Source organism: Pezoporus occidentalis, unplaced genomic scaffold, assembly GCF_034315485.1.
Source record: "Pezoporus occidentalis ecotype Australia unplaced genomic scaffold, CSIRO_AGI_Poc_V1 ctg108, whole genome shotgun sequence".
NCBI lineage: Eukaryota > Metazoa > Chordata > Aves > Psittaciformes > Psittacidae > Pezoporus > Pezoporus occidentalis.
In genome coordinates this window covers 2,433,638-2,450,480 of record NW_026912865.1, presented here as the reverse complement: position 1 = coordinate 2,450,480, position 16,843 = coordinate 2,433,638, and the positions used below count along the sequence as shown (strand labels likewise).

General features: G+C 38.4%; 1 protein-coding gene across 1 annotated transcript; it reads left to right on the top strand.

The window, feature by feature from the left end:
* The first annotated feature begins 209 nt into the window (after positions 1 to 209).
* MBIP (MAP3K12 binding inhibitory protein 1) lies at positions 210 to 16,392 on the top strand. Its single transcript, XM_062622706.1, has 10 exons — positions 210 to 328; positions 476 to 863; positions 5,182 to 5,301; positions 7,045 to 7,266; positions 7,363 to 7,459; positions 8,958 to 9,023; positions 10,680 to 10,832; positions 12,788 to 12,885; positions 14,283 to 14,321; positions 15,471 to 16,392. The coding sequence occupies exons 1-10, from the start codon at positions 210 to 212 to the stop codon at positions 15,579 to 15,581; spliced, it is 1,413 nt and encodes a 470-aa protein (XP_062478690.1). The 3' UTR covers positions 15,582 to 16,392.
* The last annotated feature ends 451 nt before the right edge of the window (positions 16,393 to 16,843 follow it).

The window sequence follows — 16,843 nt, the reverse complement described above, 5'->3', positions numbered from 1 at the left end:
ATCTGCTGACGGGAAGTAGAGAATAAAATCTCCTGTTTCCTTTTGCTTCTGTGCTCACAACCCTTCCTTTTGCTTTATTAAACTGCCTTTATCTTGACTCATGAGGATTCTTCCCCATCTTATTTTCTCCTTTCCCCGTGCTGCTGAGGAGGCCAGTGATAGAGGCCTGGTGGGCAACTGGCCTGCAGCCAGGGTCAACCCACAACTGGATGCAATGGACCAAAGCTGAGAAACGCTGCAGGGTCCCAGAGACGTCCACGGAAAGAGCAAAAGTTATGATGCTCCCTCAGGCTTGGGAAAAGGGGCTGCTCGCCACCCTGGAAGAATCGTACTGTAGGAGAGAGTCCTCCCCACACGGCAGCATGGAAACCCGGGGGGGCAGGAGAAGGTGACAGAGCCTACCAGGCCTGAGGCTGCCTCCCCAGCCCGCGCCCTACTACCCCAGCCGAGCCGCTCCCCAAGACTCCCCTCCCAGGCGGAGGAGCAGAGCCGCCCCTCCTCGAGCTTGCCAGCCGCCTGAACCGCCCAGAGGCGAAACTCCCCACTGCCAGCGCAGCGAGGACGGTCACCCCCTTGCGCAGCGCGGGCCTCTAGAACGCAGCCCGCGGTTGGCTGCAGCTCCTGTCCATCAGCCCTCGGGGGCGGGGCCAGCGGGCTCGGCCATCCGACGTGTTCGTCATAGCGGAGCGACGCCTGGGACGCTGTTGGCGGCTGAGGCTCGGCCTGGTGTCATGGCGGCGGCGGCAGCGGCAGCTCCCAGCCCGCCCCAGCCCGGCGGACACGCTCCGGAGATCGGCGCCGACCCTGCGGCCTCGGAGGTGGCGAGCAGCGCTCTGCGCTGCCTGGCCGGGCTGGCGGGGCAGGTGAGTGCCGGGCGGGCGGAGGGGGAGGCCTGGGGCAGGGCTGGCCCGGAGCGCCGCGGGCCCCACACCCCGCCTTCACCTCGCCTTGGGGGCCCCAGCGGGGCGTGCACCTGCTTGTTCCCGGGTTGCGGGGCTCTTCTAGGCTCCAGGGGTAGGGTGCGACGTGGGGGAGAAAAGAAGCCTGGCACAAGCAGGCAGCGTCATCGCTTCTGGAGGCTGTTAGCACCTGGCCGCAGGAGCGGTGCAGCCCCTGACAGGGCTGGGATGGCGGGACCGGCTGCATGCCTCCTGGCGTGGGCAGCCCCGGGCTGCTGCTGTGTGCCCTCACCGTTCCTCTGCCTTCGAGTAACGGGACGGCTCATGTCACTTTGCAGTTTAATGGTTGATATCTTCCATGATAAACTGCAGTCTGCCTAATTGCTGTGTCTTAACAATTAACGATTATGAATTGAAAAGCTGCTAAAACCTGGCTGTGCATTGAATCAAAATAAATGATTAGGAGCTTGAATTTAGGCTTGCTTGGTAATAGCATGCTATGAAACACACAGTGAGTCTCAGTGGGTCACAATTTTTAAAGCAGCTTTGCTGTGGTACTTAAGTTGAACACTTACTTTAGTTTTAGTAATGGTTATGAATTATTTAACAGATGTTATGGTAGTGGTGGGAGGCCCTTACCAGGAGATGGTTTTAGTAACAATTTGATTATTACCATAAATAATTTACAGATTAATTCCTTTTCCACTGTGGAAGCATATATGTAGTTCTTTGAAGGTGGTAGAAGCACACTTCTGAAATTAGCAGCTTGAAGGTTTGGGGCCAGATGATGAGTGATATTTGCAGGAGATAATTTAGTATATGCTTATGTTACAGAAATGCTCAGAAATGTCCTCTGTTAGATGCAGTTTAGTAGTAGCTGCTGGCTGATGTGAAATTATTTTTTAAAATATTTCACCTCACATCTGAATAATTTTGTATTATCTTTGCTTCTAGTCTCAAAGTCTGCTAGTAATTTTCTTAATTTTCAAACAAAAGTCATCCAGAATTAAGAGCCTGAAAAGTTAGGTGCTGAGTAGTAAGTGTCAGTTTGCTTATCACTAAAGTGATTAAGAACTACCCTAGCTTTTGAACACGAGTGCAGTGCTAAACAACTTGATGATCGTACGCTGTTGATTCATGGGCTTACTGAGACAGGAAAACTATGTATGGAAGACAGAATACCCTATAATTCTTTCTTGTGGAAATTCTAAATGTAGTCAGTAAAGAACTATTGACTGTCAGTTTATCTAGATGGCAGATATTGTCATTCATACTGCAGTTCTTACAGCGTTAACATGAGGGAAAAGTTGAGCTCTTGTATTTATGAAAAACACAAAGAATAATAAAGGAAAAGTTTCCTGAACTCTAACTAGGGTACTTGTCACGAGTTTAATTAATTGTTTTCAAACCTACATTAATTACTACTTTCTCTCGTTTGCCGTGTTTGCTCTGTGTCTAGCATGTAACAGGAGAGAGTTTAGTAATTTTTAACATTGTTTTGGCATGCACAGCCAATTGCAAGAAATCGGTTTAGAGTTACTACATCTGCCTCAGTAGACTTACATTAGTTGTAGTGTAAAATTGTCTTCATTGGCATTTGGAGTGTATTTCCATGACAACAAACCAATTTTACAGTGCACTGCACTGAAGTATGAGTAGGGGTCTGCTTGCTCCATCTTGGCTGAGGCCCATTTAATTGCTCAGTCATGATTGTTTCCAGTAGTTGAGTTAAACTCTTGTCTGCCAGCACCTGAGTTCTGGTAGATTTAACTGGTGTTCTACCAGGTTACTGACTCCAACAATCCATCTTGCATTTTTGACTGAAACCACGAACTGATTCCTCATTTCCCTTTTATACAGATGAGTGAACATGTGCCAGATTAGCTGTCACAGTTTATGATCCATTGTAGTAGTTTAAGTTGGATTTATGCTAGCAGTTTGGACTGTAAACAGGAATATTTCTGGCACAGGATTTTTTTTTACTACAGCATTCACTTGAAGCACAGAAGACATCTAGGGATAACAACTCTTAAAACCAATATGACTGATCATGAAAAGTTCTTTTAAACCCCAAGTAACAATGTCTTTCATAAAACAATTTCAAAGGGCTGAAATGACTTATGATCCTGTAAATTGCTACAGAATAGGCTATGGACTTGTAAATATACAAAGGCTTTGATGTTAGCAAATCACAGGATTTATAAACCTGTCACAGTTCTTAGAAGCAGAAGGATGAGAAAACTAATTATGTTGTACTAGAAACATGTTTGGATGCAGGAGAGGCTTATTTTTATATTTGAAAACAGTGTCTATGAGTTTAAAATATCACTGATCTAAATTATTCCGAGTCAGAAGTTCTGTTGGTTTTGTACATTGAACCATATGCACAGGAGTCGCACGCTGTGATATGAAGGCACACGTCATCTGATTCTTTGGGAAAAAATAGGCTTATTAGGAAATTGCAGTAGGGCTCCTGTTTTGTTTCATTACGATGACTTACATTTATGCCTTTTTTCCACTGTCTGTGCACTGTGATGTGGAGTGTAGCAGATGTTACTCTTCTCTTTGGGAAGAAAGACATGCTTCAGATGATCCCATGCACAGTGGCTAAATTCCTAAAGTTTTCTTCTTACTAAATTCTTAAAATTCTTGATTTTTGTAAGGTGGTCAGAACTAGTATTACCTTATTTTTTTTCTACATCCTGTGTAGTTTAAGTACTACACACGAATAACCATTTGTGTGAAAACTACCTAAAATACGTTATATATCTAGTCAGACCAAGGCCTTTGCTATGTAACCTGGAATCTAATACTGGATTTAACAAAGTTGTTCTTTGACTAAAGAAGGAAGGCTCAGGCTTATAGTTCTTTACATACAAAAATGTGATAATGCTGGTGCTTAAAACTAACCCAGAACAACTCACTGTCCACTGCTTTGCTCTCAGAGTGATGGAGGCATTCTTGTGTTTAGTTCTCATTGTTTCCTTATACACTGTGTGATGGATTTAGGAAACAAGTACATTTGCAGTCTGTGTTCCTGTCCATAATATTTGGTGCTGTTAAAAGTTAAATATCTTTAGACCATATGTTAAAGGTCACTTCTGTCATCTGATTGAGGTGTCTCTGGGGTTTTGTTTGGTTTGGGGTTTTTGTTTGTATTTGTTTGTTTGTTTGTTTGTTTTTTTGTTTTTAAGAAAATGGAAGGAATGAGATGTAGACATACAAATATTTATTTGACTTGGAAATTCTGTGTCTCAAATAGAGTACCTGAAAGTCCTCTTGATTCTCAGCTAGAGTTTTATCTGTTTTTAGAATTTGGGGATCACTTACAGATTGGTTGGAGAGCAGCGTACTTGGCTTTGGGAAATGAAAGTGCTTGTTGCTTCAAGATCTTGCGAAAAGCTTTAGTGCAACGAAAATAGCAAAAGTGGGTGTGAAAGTGTGTAGTTCATTAATGATTATTAACAAGCTGTTTTGTATTAGAAAGTGAAAGTTTATTTTTAATCTTCAGAAGATCCATAGTTGCTTTAAATAAACCTTCAGATTCACCATACATGTCTCTGTTGCTTTGGCAGTTAAATATTGCAATTCCTTGGAAAAGAGAATAGACTATGGCAATTGTTATTTTGATCTGAATGCATGTAAAGGAAAATAGTGTGATTTGGAAATGGGTTTGATAGTGGTGCTGTATAGTCTAGAGCTTGTTTAACCTCAAGTTTTTGTTTGTTTGTTTGGGTTTTTTAATGCTTATTTTTAAAACAAAGCCTCCTTTGGATTACAGCAAGTAATAATTTCAAGAATGTGGCATGGTGCAGTATCATGACCTTGGTTATGCACGAATAGATAGCCTTGCAGATCTCAACAAAATACATGAATTTACAGGAGACTGCCATCCTGGGTGCATGTTTCTTCCTACTGGTGGTTCTGTCATCTATTAAAAGAAAAGATTTGAGTGATTAACCTGACCAGTATGTTTTTGTATGATAGTTAATTGAATTGAGAATCGACTGAAGTTAAAGATCAAATTAATACAATGAAAGTGTGATGAAGTAGTAAGGAAATTTTAATTTCTGAATATACTCTACATACGCTAGCTTTCTTTGAAAATGACAGCTGCTTGAATTATAATTAATGTCAAACCTCTCCAGTGTCCTCATAAAAAAAATGGGATCTGTATGAGATTGAGCATAATTGTTGTCCTGTAGGAGTCTTGTATACTTTTGTGACATTAATACAGCATAACAACATAATTTTTTGTTGTGTTTGCTTTGTCCTTTTGAAGCTTAACCTTGAGGATGATATTGTGAAAGTTGTAATCGATTGGAGCAAGCTTCAAAGCACATCAGCGCTTCAGCCAGTGTTGCTCTTCAGTGCGCTTCAGCAGCATATTTTATGTTTGCAGGTAAGTATTTCATTGGACGTATTTGACTTGATAGAAGTGATCAACAGCTGAATGTAGTTATGTTATCTAAACTGTAAAATTTAAGTTGGCTTTGTTCTTGCGTTGCTATGTCTAACAAAAAATAGTGCGAAAGTGTTATATGCTTGGGATTCCACTGTGCCTCATCGGTACTCATGCTTATGGATTTTTCCGATTAGTGGTGGGAATAGCCACTGTAGGTGAGCAGGTTGAATAAACGCAGCCTCATTGATTTCTAGACTTGCATTGTAAATGTGATACATTTCCATCTATGGTGGGTTGTAATTAAGCAATAAGACACGGCAGGTGTGTGTCATGCTATGATAATGATTCCATGCGTTGGGTGAGTTTTGAGGCTCATGGAGTGCTTTCAGTGGTTCAAGAAGTGGCATTATCCCAGCATGACACATCCTGGAGTGTCTTACTGCAATTAAATATATTTTCAGCTTTTTTTTTTTTTTTTAAAGAGTAATTTCTTTGACATTAATGTCTCATCTTGCCAAGTAGCCAGTCACCATTACTGTCATTTCTTTTAACTATTTGAAACTTTCCAACCCTGCCAAAAGTATGTGTAATTTAGTTGCATGGCAGGGAGGGTGAGCAATTTGTCAGCTAGTAACAGAACAGTGTTTTGACTTGATAGTTCATCTGTAAAAGGTGGGGATTTGAATACTAGTGTTTTGTTTCAGCTAGTCAATGTATTATTTCAAGTGTGTAGTACTGAGAGGGTTAAAAAGGAAGTTCCTGTATTTGCTTGTCTGTAGGTAAAAGAAAGACCCTTTATGTTTTCCAGACATCCACCAAATCTTTGGTGTGATGACCAAAAAGAGAAAATATGCAAGATAAAAGCAAGTAAAAATCACATCCCACTGTAAGAACACTGCAAGTAGGAATCTGAATCATTTCAGGAAATGTAACTGGTAAAAATCATGTTGTATTTAAAAAATAATTTCTAGAGGGAAAATAAGCAGTGAAATTCAGACTAGGTGAAACTCGTAAAAATCTTAAAAAAGGGGGTGACACATACATATGTACTGGGGTTTTGATATTACATCTGTGTAAGAGTTATTGCAGTAGAATAAGCATTTCTTTTTGCTGCTATAAATGTCAGTGCATTCTTTCATTTAATTTCATGACCTAAGTAGATAATAAACCGTGTCAAGAAAAGCATGTGTTCAGGATAACACTAATATAAATCATGTCTGTGTTCTCTCATTTGCTTGGGCAACTGCAGGTTCAAGTGGAGAATGTAGTGCTGTGGTGATAAAGTAAAGGCTTTACAGTGTGAAAGCATTGGCTTTCATGTTAAGGAAGAAAAATACTAAGCCTTACTGTTCTGAGTAGGCATTTGAATGAAATGCTAATTAAGTGGCATTGATGCCAATGATTGGCACTTTGATTTCCCTAGTAACAGATGAGCAGCAGGCAGATTTTTGCAGAAATTTGGGAGTTTTCCTATATAAACATCTAAAAGGCACAGGTCAAAAAGGCCAGAATCATGGTGTGCACAGTATTTGGAACAATAGCCCTTTTTTCCCTTTTTTAAAATTTTATTACTGTGTTCCATCAGAGGCAGATGTTGTAATTCCTAAATTATCTCAGTTGGTCTGTTTTAGAAATTGTAACAGTATTTGGCTTTTTTGCTTTTTCTTTTGGGTTTTTTTGTGGGGTTTGTTTGTTGTTTTTTTTTTTTGATAACCCTAACATACTGTTTTCTTTGTCTAGCCTCTTTTAGAAAAACTCCAGTCATTGATTAAAGAGGAAAATATAGGCCATGTTGAACCTACATGTAAAACAGGCAATCAAACTTGTGAAACAAGTTTAGGTGTTTATGATGGTAACTGTCAGACTGAAGAAAAGTATGCAAGTTATGATTTGGGAGATCTGAAGGAAGCTCATATTAATTATGATCCAGAGGTGGTCCAAATAAAAGCTGGAAAAGCAGAAGTAAGTGATTTACCTAAATAAAAAATAAAAATATCTTTCTGAATTTTAAATTTAAAGAATGAAATAGATATATGCCATCATGTTTACTATCTGCAGATTGACAGGCGGATATCAGCCTTCATCGAGAGGAAACAAGCTGAGATCAATGAAAATAATGTCAGGGAATTTTGCAATGTTATTGATTGTAATCAAGGTAACTGGATACCCAGACTTTAATCTTCATAGCAGTTTAAGTTGGCTGGTTTTGATTTTTTTGTTTGTTTGGGTTTTTTTGTTTTTTTTTTTTTTTTTGTTTGGGTTTTGTTTTTTGGTGGTGTTTTTTTCTTTTCCATTTGTTCAAAAGCATTATTCTATATTTAAAACAGAACTTCATTTTAAGAGTAAGTTTGTTTTAAAGTTAAGAATTTTCATGTGCACTGAAGATGTTGTCAGATAGACAAAAAAAGGAAGTAGTCCTTTTAATACATCCCATACAGAAAGATTGTAGCTATTACTGTGTTCATTTTAAGAACTATAATCTTAAATCAGATGATTTTGTAACTGTTGCTTAGTGGTTTAGCTAGATTTTCCTTCCAAAGTTAACTGAATTGCAATTCAGAAATATCTTGTGAATTACATATTCAAATTAAAGTTTTAAATTGACTGTTACCTAGTGCTAGTTGAATTACAAAGAAGTACTTTTTGCAATCAGTCTGAATTACTAGCTACTTAGAATAACTTTTTCCTTTCAATGTTAGTCATAGTGTTGGTGTTTTTAATGCACCAACTGGCACAATTTGCTGTATCTATAACCAGTCTTATATTCATCTGGCAGGCTGGATCCCATTAGCACGATCAGTGACTGTGTAACCAAATGCATCTTAAAAGTGAAGTATATGGGGACATTTTCTAAGTGCCAGTGTCTCTGTGATATGCTTTTAGAGATCAAAGCTTATTATTGCTTAAGCTTCATAGGAGGAGAGTTTAACTGCTTGAATGTTTGTTGGAATGAAAATGACAGCTCAAATCTAGTTGAATATGCTAGACAGTAAAAGACTGATTCCTAAAATTAATAATGTTCAGAAGAAATTATAAAAAGACCTTCCTTTGTACGTTGAGGCATAATAAAAGATGTGTAAAGCTTTGGTGTATATTAACAGAGATTAAAATAGAAACATTAGAATAAACTAAGATTGTCTGGACTGTAGGCCTTTATGGTTAAACAAATTAAAGAAGTCACAGGCTTCAGAATAAATGCAGGAAGGTGATAAAAGAATGCTGATGAGTAATTAGACCAGTGTAAAATGGGAGGAGAGTTTCAAAAAAGGACAGAAAACCAGAATAATAGTGGTAAGCAGGGAAGAGACTTCTCTACAGGAAGGCAGACATACGTTACAGAGAAATGCAATGACAAATAAGAACCAAATAAAATGTAAATTGGAAGAAATTTGGGTTGATCCAATCAACTTTCATATACACGTGTGCATACATTTATATAAGTGACTTATCCAGTTAAAACCAGTAGGTCCATGCAGGTGTGTGAAACTATATTAGTGTGTTTGTAGAATGAAAGAAGCATTTTTGATGTTTTAATTGTATGAAAATTTTTCATTAGATTTGTTAAAAGCCTCAAAGCTGATGATGGTTAGAATATTTTAAATTATAAAGACATAATTAGGACCTCACTTTTTCTGTCATTATTATTTATTTAGAAAATAGCTGTGCCAGAACAGATGCAATTTTCACACCCTATCCTGGATTTAAAAGCCATATAAAGGGTAAGCACCTACTTTAATACCCCTTTATTAAGTGTCCAGATAGAAAAATATGGATAAATTTTTGACTTTAAAACTTCTTATAGAATGCTCAAAAAATGCAAACTTAACATACTGATTTTTGAGTCTCGTACTTTTACATCCTCACATCTCCAAGGTTTTCGATCCTGTAACTCCTTCATTAAGTTGCTGGTTATGCTCTAAAGAGCAAAACAAAGTAGCTTATTTTCATTGTCTGGAAGGAAAGATACAGAAGGTAAAGTGGGGCAGAGAAACAGAACAGTTCTTAGCTTTTCATTTAAGGCAATGCCAGCAGTCCAGTTGAGGAATTGAGATTCAATAAAATTATCATACATTTTTTGTTAGTTGGTGTAGCCAGGTTGGTTTAGAAACAGTTTTGGGACACAATGGAAGTTCTGAGGTACAGGTTTATGGGAAGTGTTGAGCTGGGCACTACCTTTTGGAAAAGAGTAAATAGTGCAGAAATGATTGTCCAGCAGAAGTTACATATAAAAGATTGCTTGTCTATCTACTGTGCTCTAGGTGTACAAAAGTTACTCTGTGTTTAAAAAAAAATAAATGAAACCTCCAAAATGAGAATGAAAGTAATGTCCTTTTTCAAGAATGGTAGTATTCAGTTATCCACATGATACTGGTTCTAGAAATCAATTCATTATTGTGAATTGAGAATAATAGCGTGAAGCATGATAGGTATAAGGAGTGTAAGGTCTGGTGAGTTAAGAGGGAGATAGGGAAGTGAGTTTGAGTTTATTATCTAAGAACTGCTTTCAGTAGTCACATTTTTTAAACTGAGTGCTAATTTGTAACTTGGATGGTAGCATATTACAGGAAAAAAAGAAAAACTTGCACTTCAAGTAACTAAAAACTGAACAGTTCATGAACTGAAATGTGAATAACACCCAGAAAGGAACTGGAAGTAAAACCAGCATAAACTGAAGCAAAAATGTGACGTGACCTTCATGAAGTATTGGGCAAGAAAGTATGTGCTTCAGTGTCTGGAATTCCAACATAGTCTTTAAACCTGCAGTACACTGCAATAGTCCTGTCAGGAGGGACTTGAGAAGGGACAAAAATGTTCTGATACAGACATGGTTCAGGAGAGGAGGAAAGATAGACCAGGAAGCAGCTGAAGAGTTATTAAAGCTGTTAACCTGAATAACAAAAATTAGAAGAGAACTTCCTTGCTGAGATTGGTAGTGGTTCTTCTGGTTGTTTACCTCCCCTCATCTTCATGTATTTATGATGCTTCCTGTAATACTAGGTCTGGCCTTTTCTTTGCATTCACAACAGCTCGCATGTGCAACTGCTGACATAGATACTGGGCTTTCTGCTGTTTATCAGCAGCTGATGACAAACTCTTGATACTGCCGTTCTACATGAATGTATGAGTAATTCTTTTACTTTGCATATGTAAAGTCCTGTTTTTTTTTTTTGTTTGGTTTGGTTACTTGTGCAAAAATAGGAAAATACTTTTACTTGAACCTTTGATCTTGATATGTGTGGGACCCTTCACATGAGAGACTTGTGTGAAAATTCATCTAACACAGCTTTTTTACATTTTACCATTTTGATTGGTTTAGTTAGATGTACTTTGTGTTTCTTGTGTATGTGTATTAAATTTGTGTTCTCTTTACCTAGTTTCTAGAGTAGTAAATACATATGGTCCTCAGACTAGATCTGAAGGAGCGCATGGGTCCAGTCACAAAGCCAGTGTCCCCATTCATGATTGTGGAAACCAAGCTGTTGAGGAGAGATTGCAAAACATTGAAGCACACTTACGGTTACAAACAGGTTTGTATCATGCTTTAATTTTGACATCGGTATGTCAGTTTGTGTTAGTTATCATTACTGTAGTAAAACTGGACAAGTCTTTCAAAACTGTGACTGTAAAAACAATGGATAGATCCACAGAAATGTTTAGTCACCCCAAATACTACAGTCATATATTTAGGTTCTTATACCCAAAATGGAACCCAGATTCACACCTGAGTTAGGATGCTGAGTTAGTAAATGTATGCTTTTGGTGGCAAATGAAAGAGAGGCACTTCAGAATGGGATTAAACCAGTCTGGAATATTTGGAGGTAGGGGTTCTCAATAGCCAGTGGAGTCCTTCTGCGTTGACCCACTGAACAGGAAAAGCTGAGGTTAGGATTCAGTCCTGCTTCATGGACACCTTCTGTGGCAGAAAGTAGAATACTCCCAGATACTAGCTGTATAGCCATCTCAAAAATAAGGTGGATTTTGTGCATGGAAATAGAATTTGCAAGTGGCTGGCCAGCACTAAGGTTACAATGCAGCTTTGGAGTTTATGCATATCAGGGATGACTGGGAGTAGCTAAGGAGGGGTGCTTGCTTCCTGGTTCTGCCTATAATAGGTGACATAATTTTATTTGAAGGAACAGGTTTGTAAACTACGGTACAGGGGAAGAGGAAAGTGTGCAATTCCAGCTCAGCTCCTGTCCAAATCGGCATTCAGTGCTGAAGGTCTCAAGGTCATTTTTTTACTTACCCCAGCAGCTGTGCAAAAGGTGGTTATCCGAGCAGGTAACCTGCCTCAGCTACCTGCTCACTGGTTTTGGTTTCTGATGATGGAAAGAGTTGTTCTCAACTCATCTGCTGTTTATCTGAGCAGCTTCTTCTAGTGCTAGTACTGCTCTTTTCCCTTTACATTAAGAGTTAGCAATATTAAGAAGAGTGAGAGGTCAGCCCATTCAGTTAGTAGCTGCTGAGTGATGAGGAGAGAGCAGAACTGAAAGGAGGTAAGCTACCTGCAAAATGGTCTGTCTGAAGTGAGGAAATAGATGAATGGCAAAAAACCCCATTAGTGCTTATTTCAGTAGTTTGTACAATACAATTATCTTACCTAACAGACCTAGAAATAAATGGAAACGGGTGGCAAAAGAATCAGTAAAAGCTTGCTAAGGCTCTGGTTGTCATTGGTGTTCAGAACCAGACTGTCATTTTAGTTGGGATAGCCAGTAGTTGTGATAAACAGTGATTTTAGTTTATAGAATACTGTGTAACATGGTACATAGGTGCTTTCTGAGGCTGATCTTTTGATCAGTTCTGTTCTTAAATGGGGAAACAAGCCCAGCCTGCTGTAGTACAGCTGCAAACAGCAAATGGGTTGAGGTGGGTTTTTTTGTTGCTGTTAGTTTTGTGATGTATGCAGGTTTGTTGGTTTTTTTGTTTGGTTGGTTTTTCGGTGGGGGGAGAGGTGGAAGGGCTTGTGCATTTTTTTGTTTGGTTTTTAGTTTTTCCAGATCTCTGCTATTCCATTCCACACCACATTGCATACCCCTGCTTCTCCCCTCTGTGCCTAAGCAAATGTTAGTCTTTGTCTAGTGCAGCTCATACCTGTCCTCATAACTTCTGATGCTCAGTGGAGATAGGCTTCCTTCAGAACAATCTTGGATATTAGTGCTGAATTCATGTGTGGTTGGCCATCCCATCTGCTTGTGTGATTAAGATATCATTAGAGTGATCGTTAGCTGTTCAGGGACTTTGTCAGACATATTTCAGCCACCTGCATAAAGTTGTCTGTTGCCTTTACTGACTGCATTGGGGTATCAATCAGCTTTTACCTTGAATCATATTAATTACCCTTCCATTTTACCACCCTGTCCACTTGTTTTGTTTCAGCTACTAGTTGATAGCTGGACTCAAAACAATTCATGTGTAAAACTTGCAGTCTTTGGTTTAAAAAGTTACTCAAGCACTTTTTGTGATTTCTTTGTGTATTTAGGTGGTCCTGTACCAAGAGACATTTATCAGAGAATTAAGAAGCTTGAAGATAAAATCCTTGAGCTAGAAGGACTGTCTCCTGAATATTTTCAATCTGTGGTGAGAAATTCTCTCATCTTCTTTTAGCATACCTAAATGCATTCGGGACTTTTGTTATTACGTCTTTGATGTACAGACAAAACCTAAGGGCATACACTCTTGATAGAGAACGCTGACTTGGTGTAATAGTTGTTTTATTTGGACCATCTGTGTAAGTTCATATTTCTACCTAATTTCTCATTTGAAAGAAAATAGTATACATTTGAGGGAAAAAAACTGCAGCCACCCAAGATTCACAATTTATAAGGAATTTATTATGGAGGTTGGATTTCTGCGCCTCCTTCTCCCTGCTCTGTCCACCTCCCTACCCCACCCCACCCAGGTTGGTGAGCAGGTGGCTGAAGCATGTTACCTGCTCAGATAAGTACTTTTCGCAAAAAATCCCACACTTATCTGTTTCTTATGCCAAGAAAATTGACTAAAGTTTTGATCTCGGTACAAATCATTAATGGCTTAAGTCTTTTGGGCTTCTGTACATTATTTGATTACAAAAGATCAGGTATATGAAATAACTTCCAATGGGAGAGTAAACCCTTTAAAAATTGTTTCATGTGATTCTATGACTTTTGTTTCTATGTTGCTAGTTTCCAGGCAGAGTTCTGTTTCTTTCCAAATAGTAAACCTTATCTGCCATTGACAAAAGAAGTTGAGGACAAAGAGAACATTAGTTATTACTACACCAAGCTCTGGTTGGCTGTAGAAATTTCTTGTCTGTTATTTTGTTTTTTCCCCATGTAACACTGTCTCTTTTAGTATTGATAATATTTTAATTCATATGTTCTCCCATGTGACCAGCCAAAGAAGAGTCTGCAAAAATCAATGGCAGTATTGCCTTTTTGTTTGTTTGTTTGTTTATGTTGGAGACCAATAAAACCCTTTATTTGTGAGGCTCTTCCTTCAAGTTGTTGGAAACCAGAATTTAAAACATACATTTTTATAAGATGAGATTTCCACAGAAAGGGCTTTAGGATCTTCTCTAGAATGGGGGTCTGTGAAAAATTTGTGGTCGTCGCAATAGTAGTATTGTACAGTAATTAGAATTCTTTTGTCCAGACTTTTGCAAAAATATTGGTGTGGATACTGGAAATTTTGGGGGAGAGAAATATTGACAGTTTTGAAAGCTGGATATTGATCTTGGTTTTGTCTGAAGGAAGCTTCAGTTAAGTTGATAGTTTTTGGCTGCCAAGCATGGAGAAGCTTCAACAACTTCTGAATGTTCTCCAGCAGTGTTCCTCGTGATCCAAAGTACTTAATTATAAAAAAAGATTTCTTTAATCCATGGAATGGCAGTCAGTGTTCTTTCTGCACTTTAAAGACTCTTGTCAACATTGTTACAGAATTACTTGTGGTCCTTTGTCAGTGCAACCTTAAGTCTCTTGATTATGTCTTTTTTGTAGAGTTGTTCTGGCAAGAGGAGAAAGATTCACCCTCCTCACGTAAGTGCTGTTAACTTTTGTTTACCCTAAGTTTAGGATGTTCTGAGTGAAAAGTAATCAGAAGTTCTATAAAGCAAATATCTAACTTCTCAGAAGTAGCTGCATCAGTATTGGATATCTTGCTGGCAAAGAAAGAGAAAGAAGACAGAAAGTTAATGGATGTCACAGTGAAATGAGTCTTCTAAGAGTTTATACTGGAGTAGGTTATTTAGTGTTTTCACCAGTTAGAAAGATGAAAGAATAAAACAAATCTGTAATGTTGTTAATCAACATGGGGGTAACAAACAATTTGCAAATTCTTACTAGCCTCTTAGTAATGTGTTCTGGTTTTGTTTTGGTTTGTGGCTTGGTGGTTACTGTTGGATGTTTTGAATTATTTTTTAATTTTCTTTATTGGTAAATTTATTATTGTTATTCATATTTATGAAAAGATAATAAAAGTAGAAGGGTCTGGCTCAGCAAAAGTGTTGCAGAAAGACCTGACATTATAGGAGATACTAACCTGAGTCAGTAAGACTTGCCATTTTCACAACACCCTCACATATGGGAATGCATTAACTAGTAGCTGGGACACTGCTACTAGCCGTCACACTTGGGGGCAGATGCCTGGGGAGAATGCTTAGAATGGAATGTGGGCCATCAGAGACTTGAGGAATTAGGCTTGTTTACATGAGGAAAAAACAAAAAAATCCTCCATAGAGTGAAATATGTTTATAAGAAGGATGATGACCAATTCTTCGTGTAAGAAGAGATAAAACAAAATGTCAGGTTAAGTGGGCACAGAGGACATTGGTGTTGGGCAATAGGAAAAAAAAACCCCTTCATTTGTAAAGCTGGGTTGTGTAAGATCTAGGTAGGCTTCTCCAGTGTTTTAACATCAAAGGATATTTGTAGGGTTTTTTTTCATGAACAGGTTAAATAAACATCTAATGGAAATAGTATGGATATATTGATCCATGATTAGGACTGTCAGTTTCTCCTAAGTCTTTTTCTTTCAACTTTAATAATCATAGTCTAGATTCAGACAATTCTGCAAATGTATTTGTATCACTTAGTGCAGTGTGCAGTGACCTCAGGTTTAAAGTGCTAGGCCACTTCTCCAGCAATTACAAAATGTAAATGATTGTGTTTTTTATTTTGTTCCTTTAGCAGAACTATTCATTGGCTGAACTTGATGAAAAGATCAATGCCATAAAACAGGCATTACTGAGGAAGACAAAAGAGAGCAAGTCCAAGGAGGTTGAGCGGCTTCTTCGATAAAAAAAAAAGTATTTTCAGAATCCTCATCATGCTTTACACATGCCTAAACCATAGACCTGAGTAGTGTTGATCGGCGATGACTTTAGCAATGAAAGCAAAGCATGCTTATAACCTCCTTTTGGATGATCTTGAAAGCTTTGTTCCGGAATAGCTCATTTAAAAACTGTCTTATCAATTAAATAGTTACTGTAAAATGAAGAATGTTTTAGGAATAGCATTCTAATCCATTCCCTTCTGTTATAAAGGAGGATTGCAGCATTGTTCATATGTGGAAAGTTGTAATCCACATAAAAAAGCTACATTTCACATGTAATTCTTGATGATTGGGTATTCAAAAGGGCTATCTTTTGAATACTTTCCGTGTAAGTAGTTTGCATAGACTTGTGAAATACAACTAAATACTCATAAACAAACTTAGGAAAATTGAAAAAAATCCCTTGCAGTATGCATGCTTGCCTGCATTTTGTCCATATTTGTCACTGTTTCCACTACTGTTAGAACGGCAACAGATTTCTGTTTGAAATATGGTTATGGGAATCTTACATATGTAAATAGAGACACCTGTTCTTCACTTCCTCCATGCCCTGTAGGAATTCAAACTTTGTACCCTACTAACAAACTTAATATATTCTAAAGATCACTCCAGGGAAGGTTTTGAGGAGCATGCCACCAGGCACCAGCTTCCCTTCCTTCCATGTGCATGCTTATATGACTTCTGAAACATGGATATTGGGTACGTAGTTTAAATTGGTCAGACCTTTGGCCACAGACTGAAGTGTGATTTTGTTTGTTTTAATAAAACACTTTATATCAGTTCTTTAGTTTATTTGCTGTCTCTGTGTTTGTTCTGGATTAGAAGTAGCTGTTACAGAGGGAGTCCTTTATGTTAACTCTTCTGCTTATAGCAGTATATCAGTGTCCCTGTATCAGTCTCTGTGACAGGTGTTAAGAACAGTACTGACTGGACACAGCTGTACTTGGAAGAATAGTAGACATTTTCTGTAATTCTGTGTTCTTATCTAAACTAATATTTGTTGTAGCATGTAATGTTTCTCTGAAGGTGAGCCATCAGAGGTGCCTGACAAAAGCTGCAACTCCAGGAAAGAACATAGTATATGTTACCTGTTCAGGTTCCTAGTGTCCACCCATGGAGAGGTTAACCCAAGCAGTTATGAGTGCCTCAAATACAGCACTGGATACAAAGAGGTACTTCTGCATTTGAAGACAGTGACCTGCTTATGTGTAGGACTGTTACTCAGACT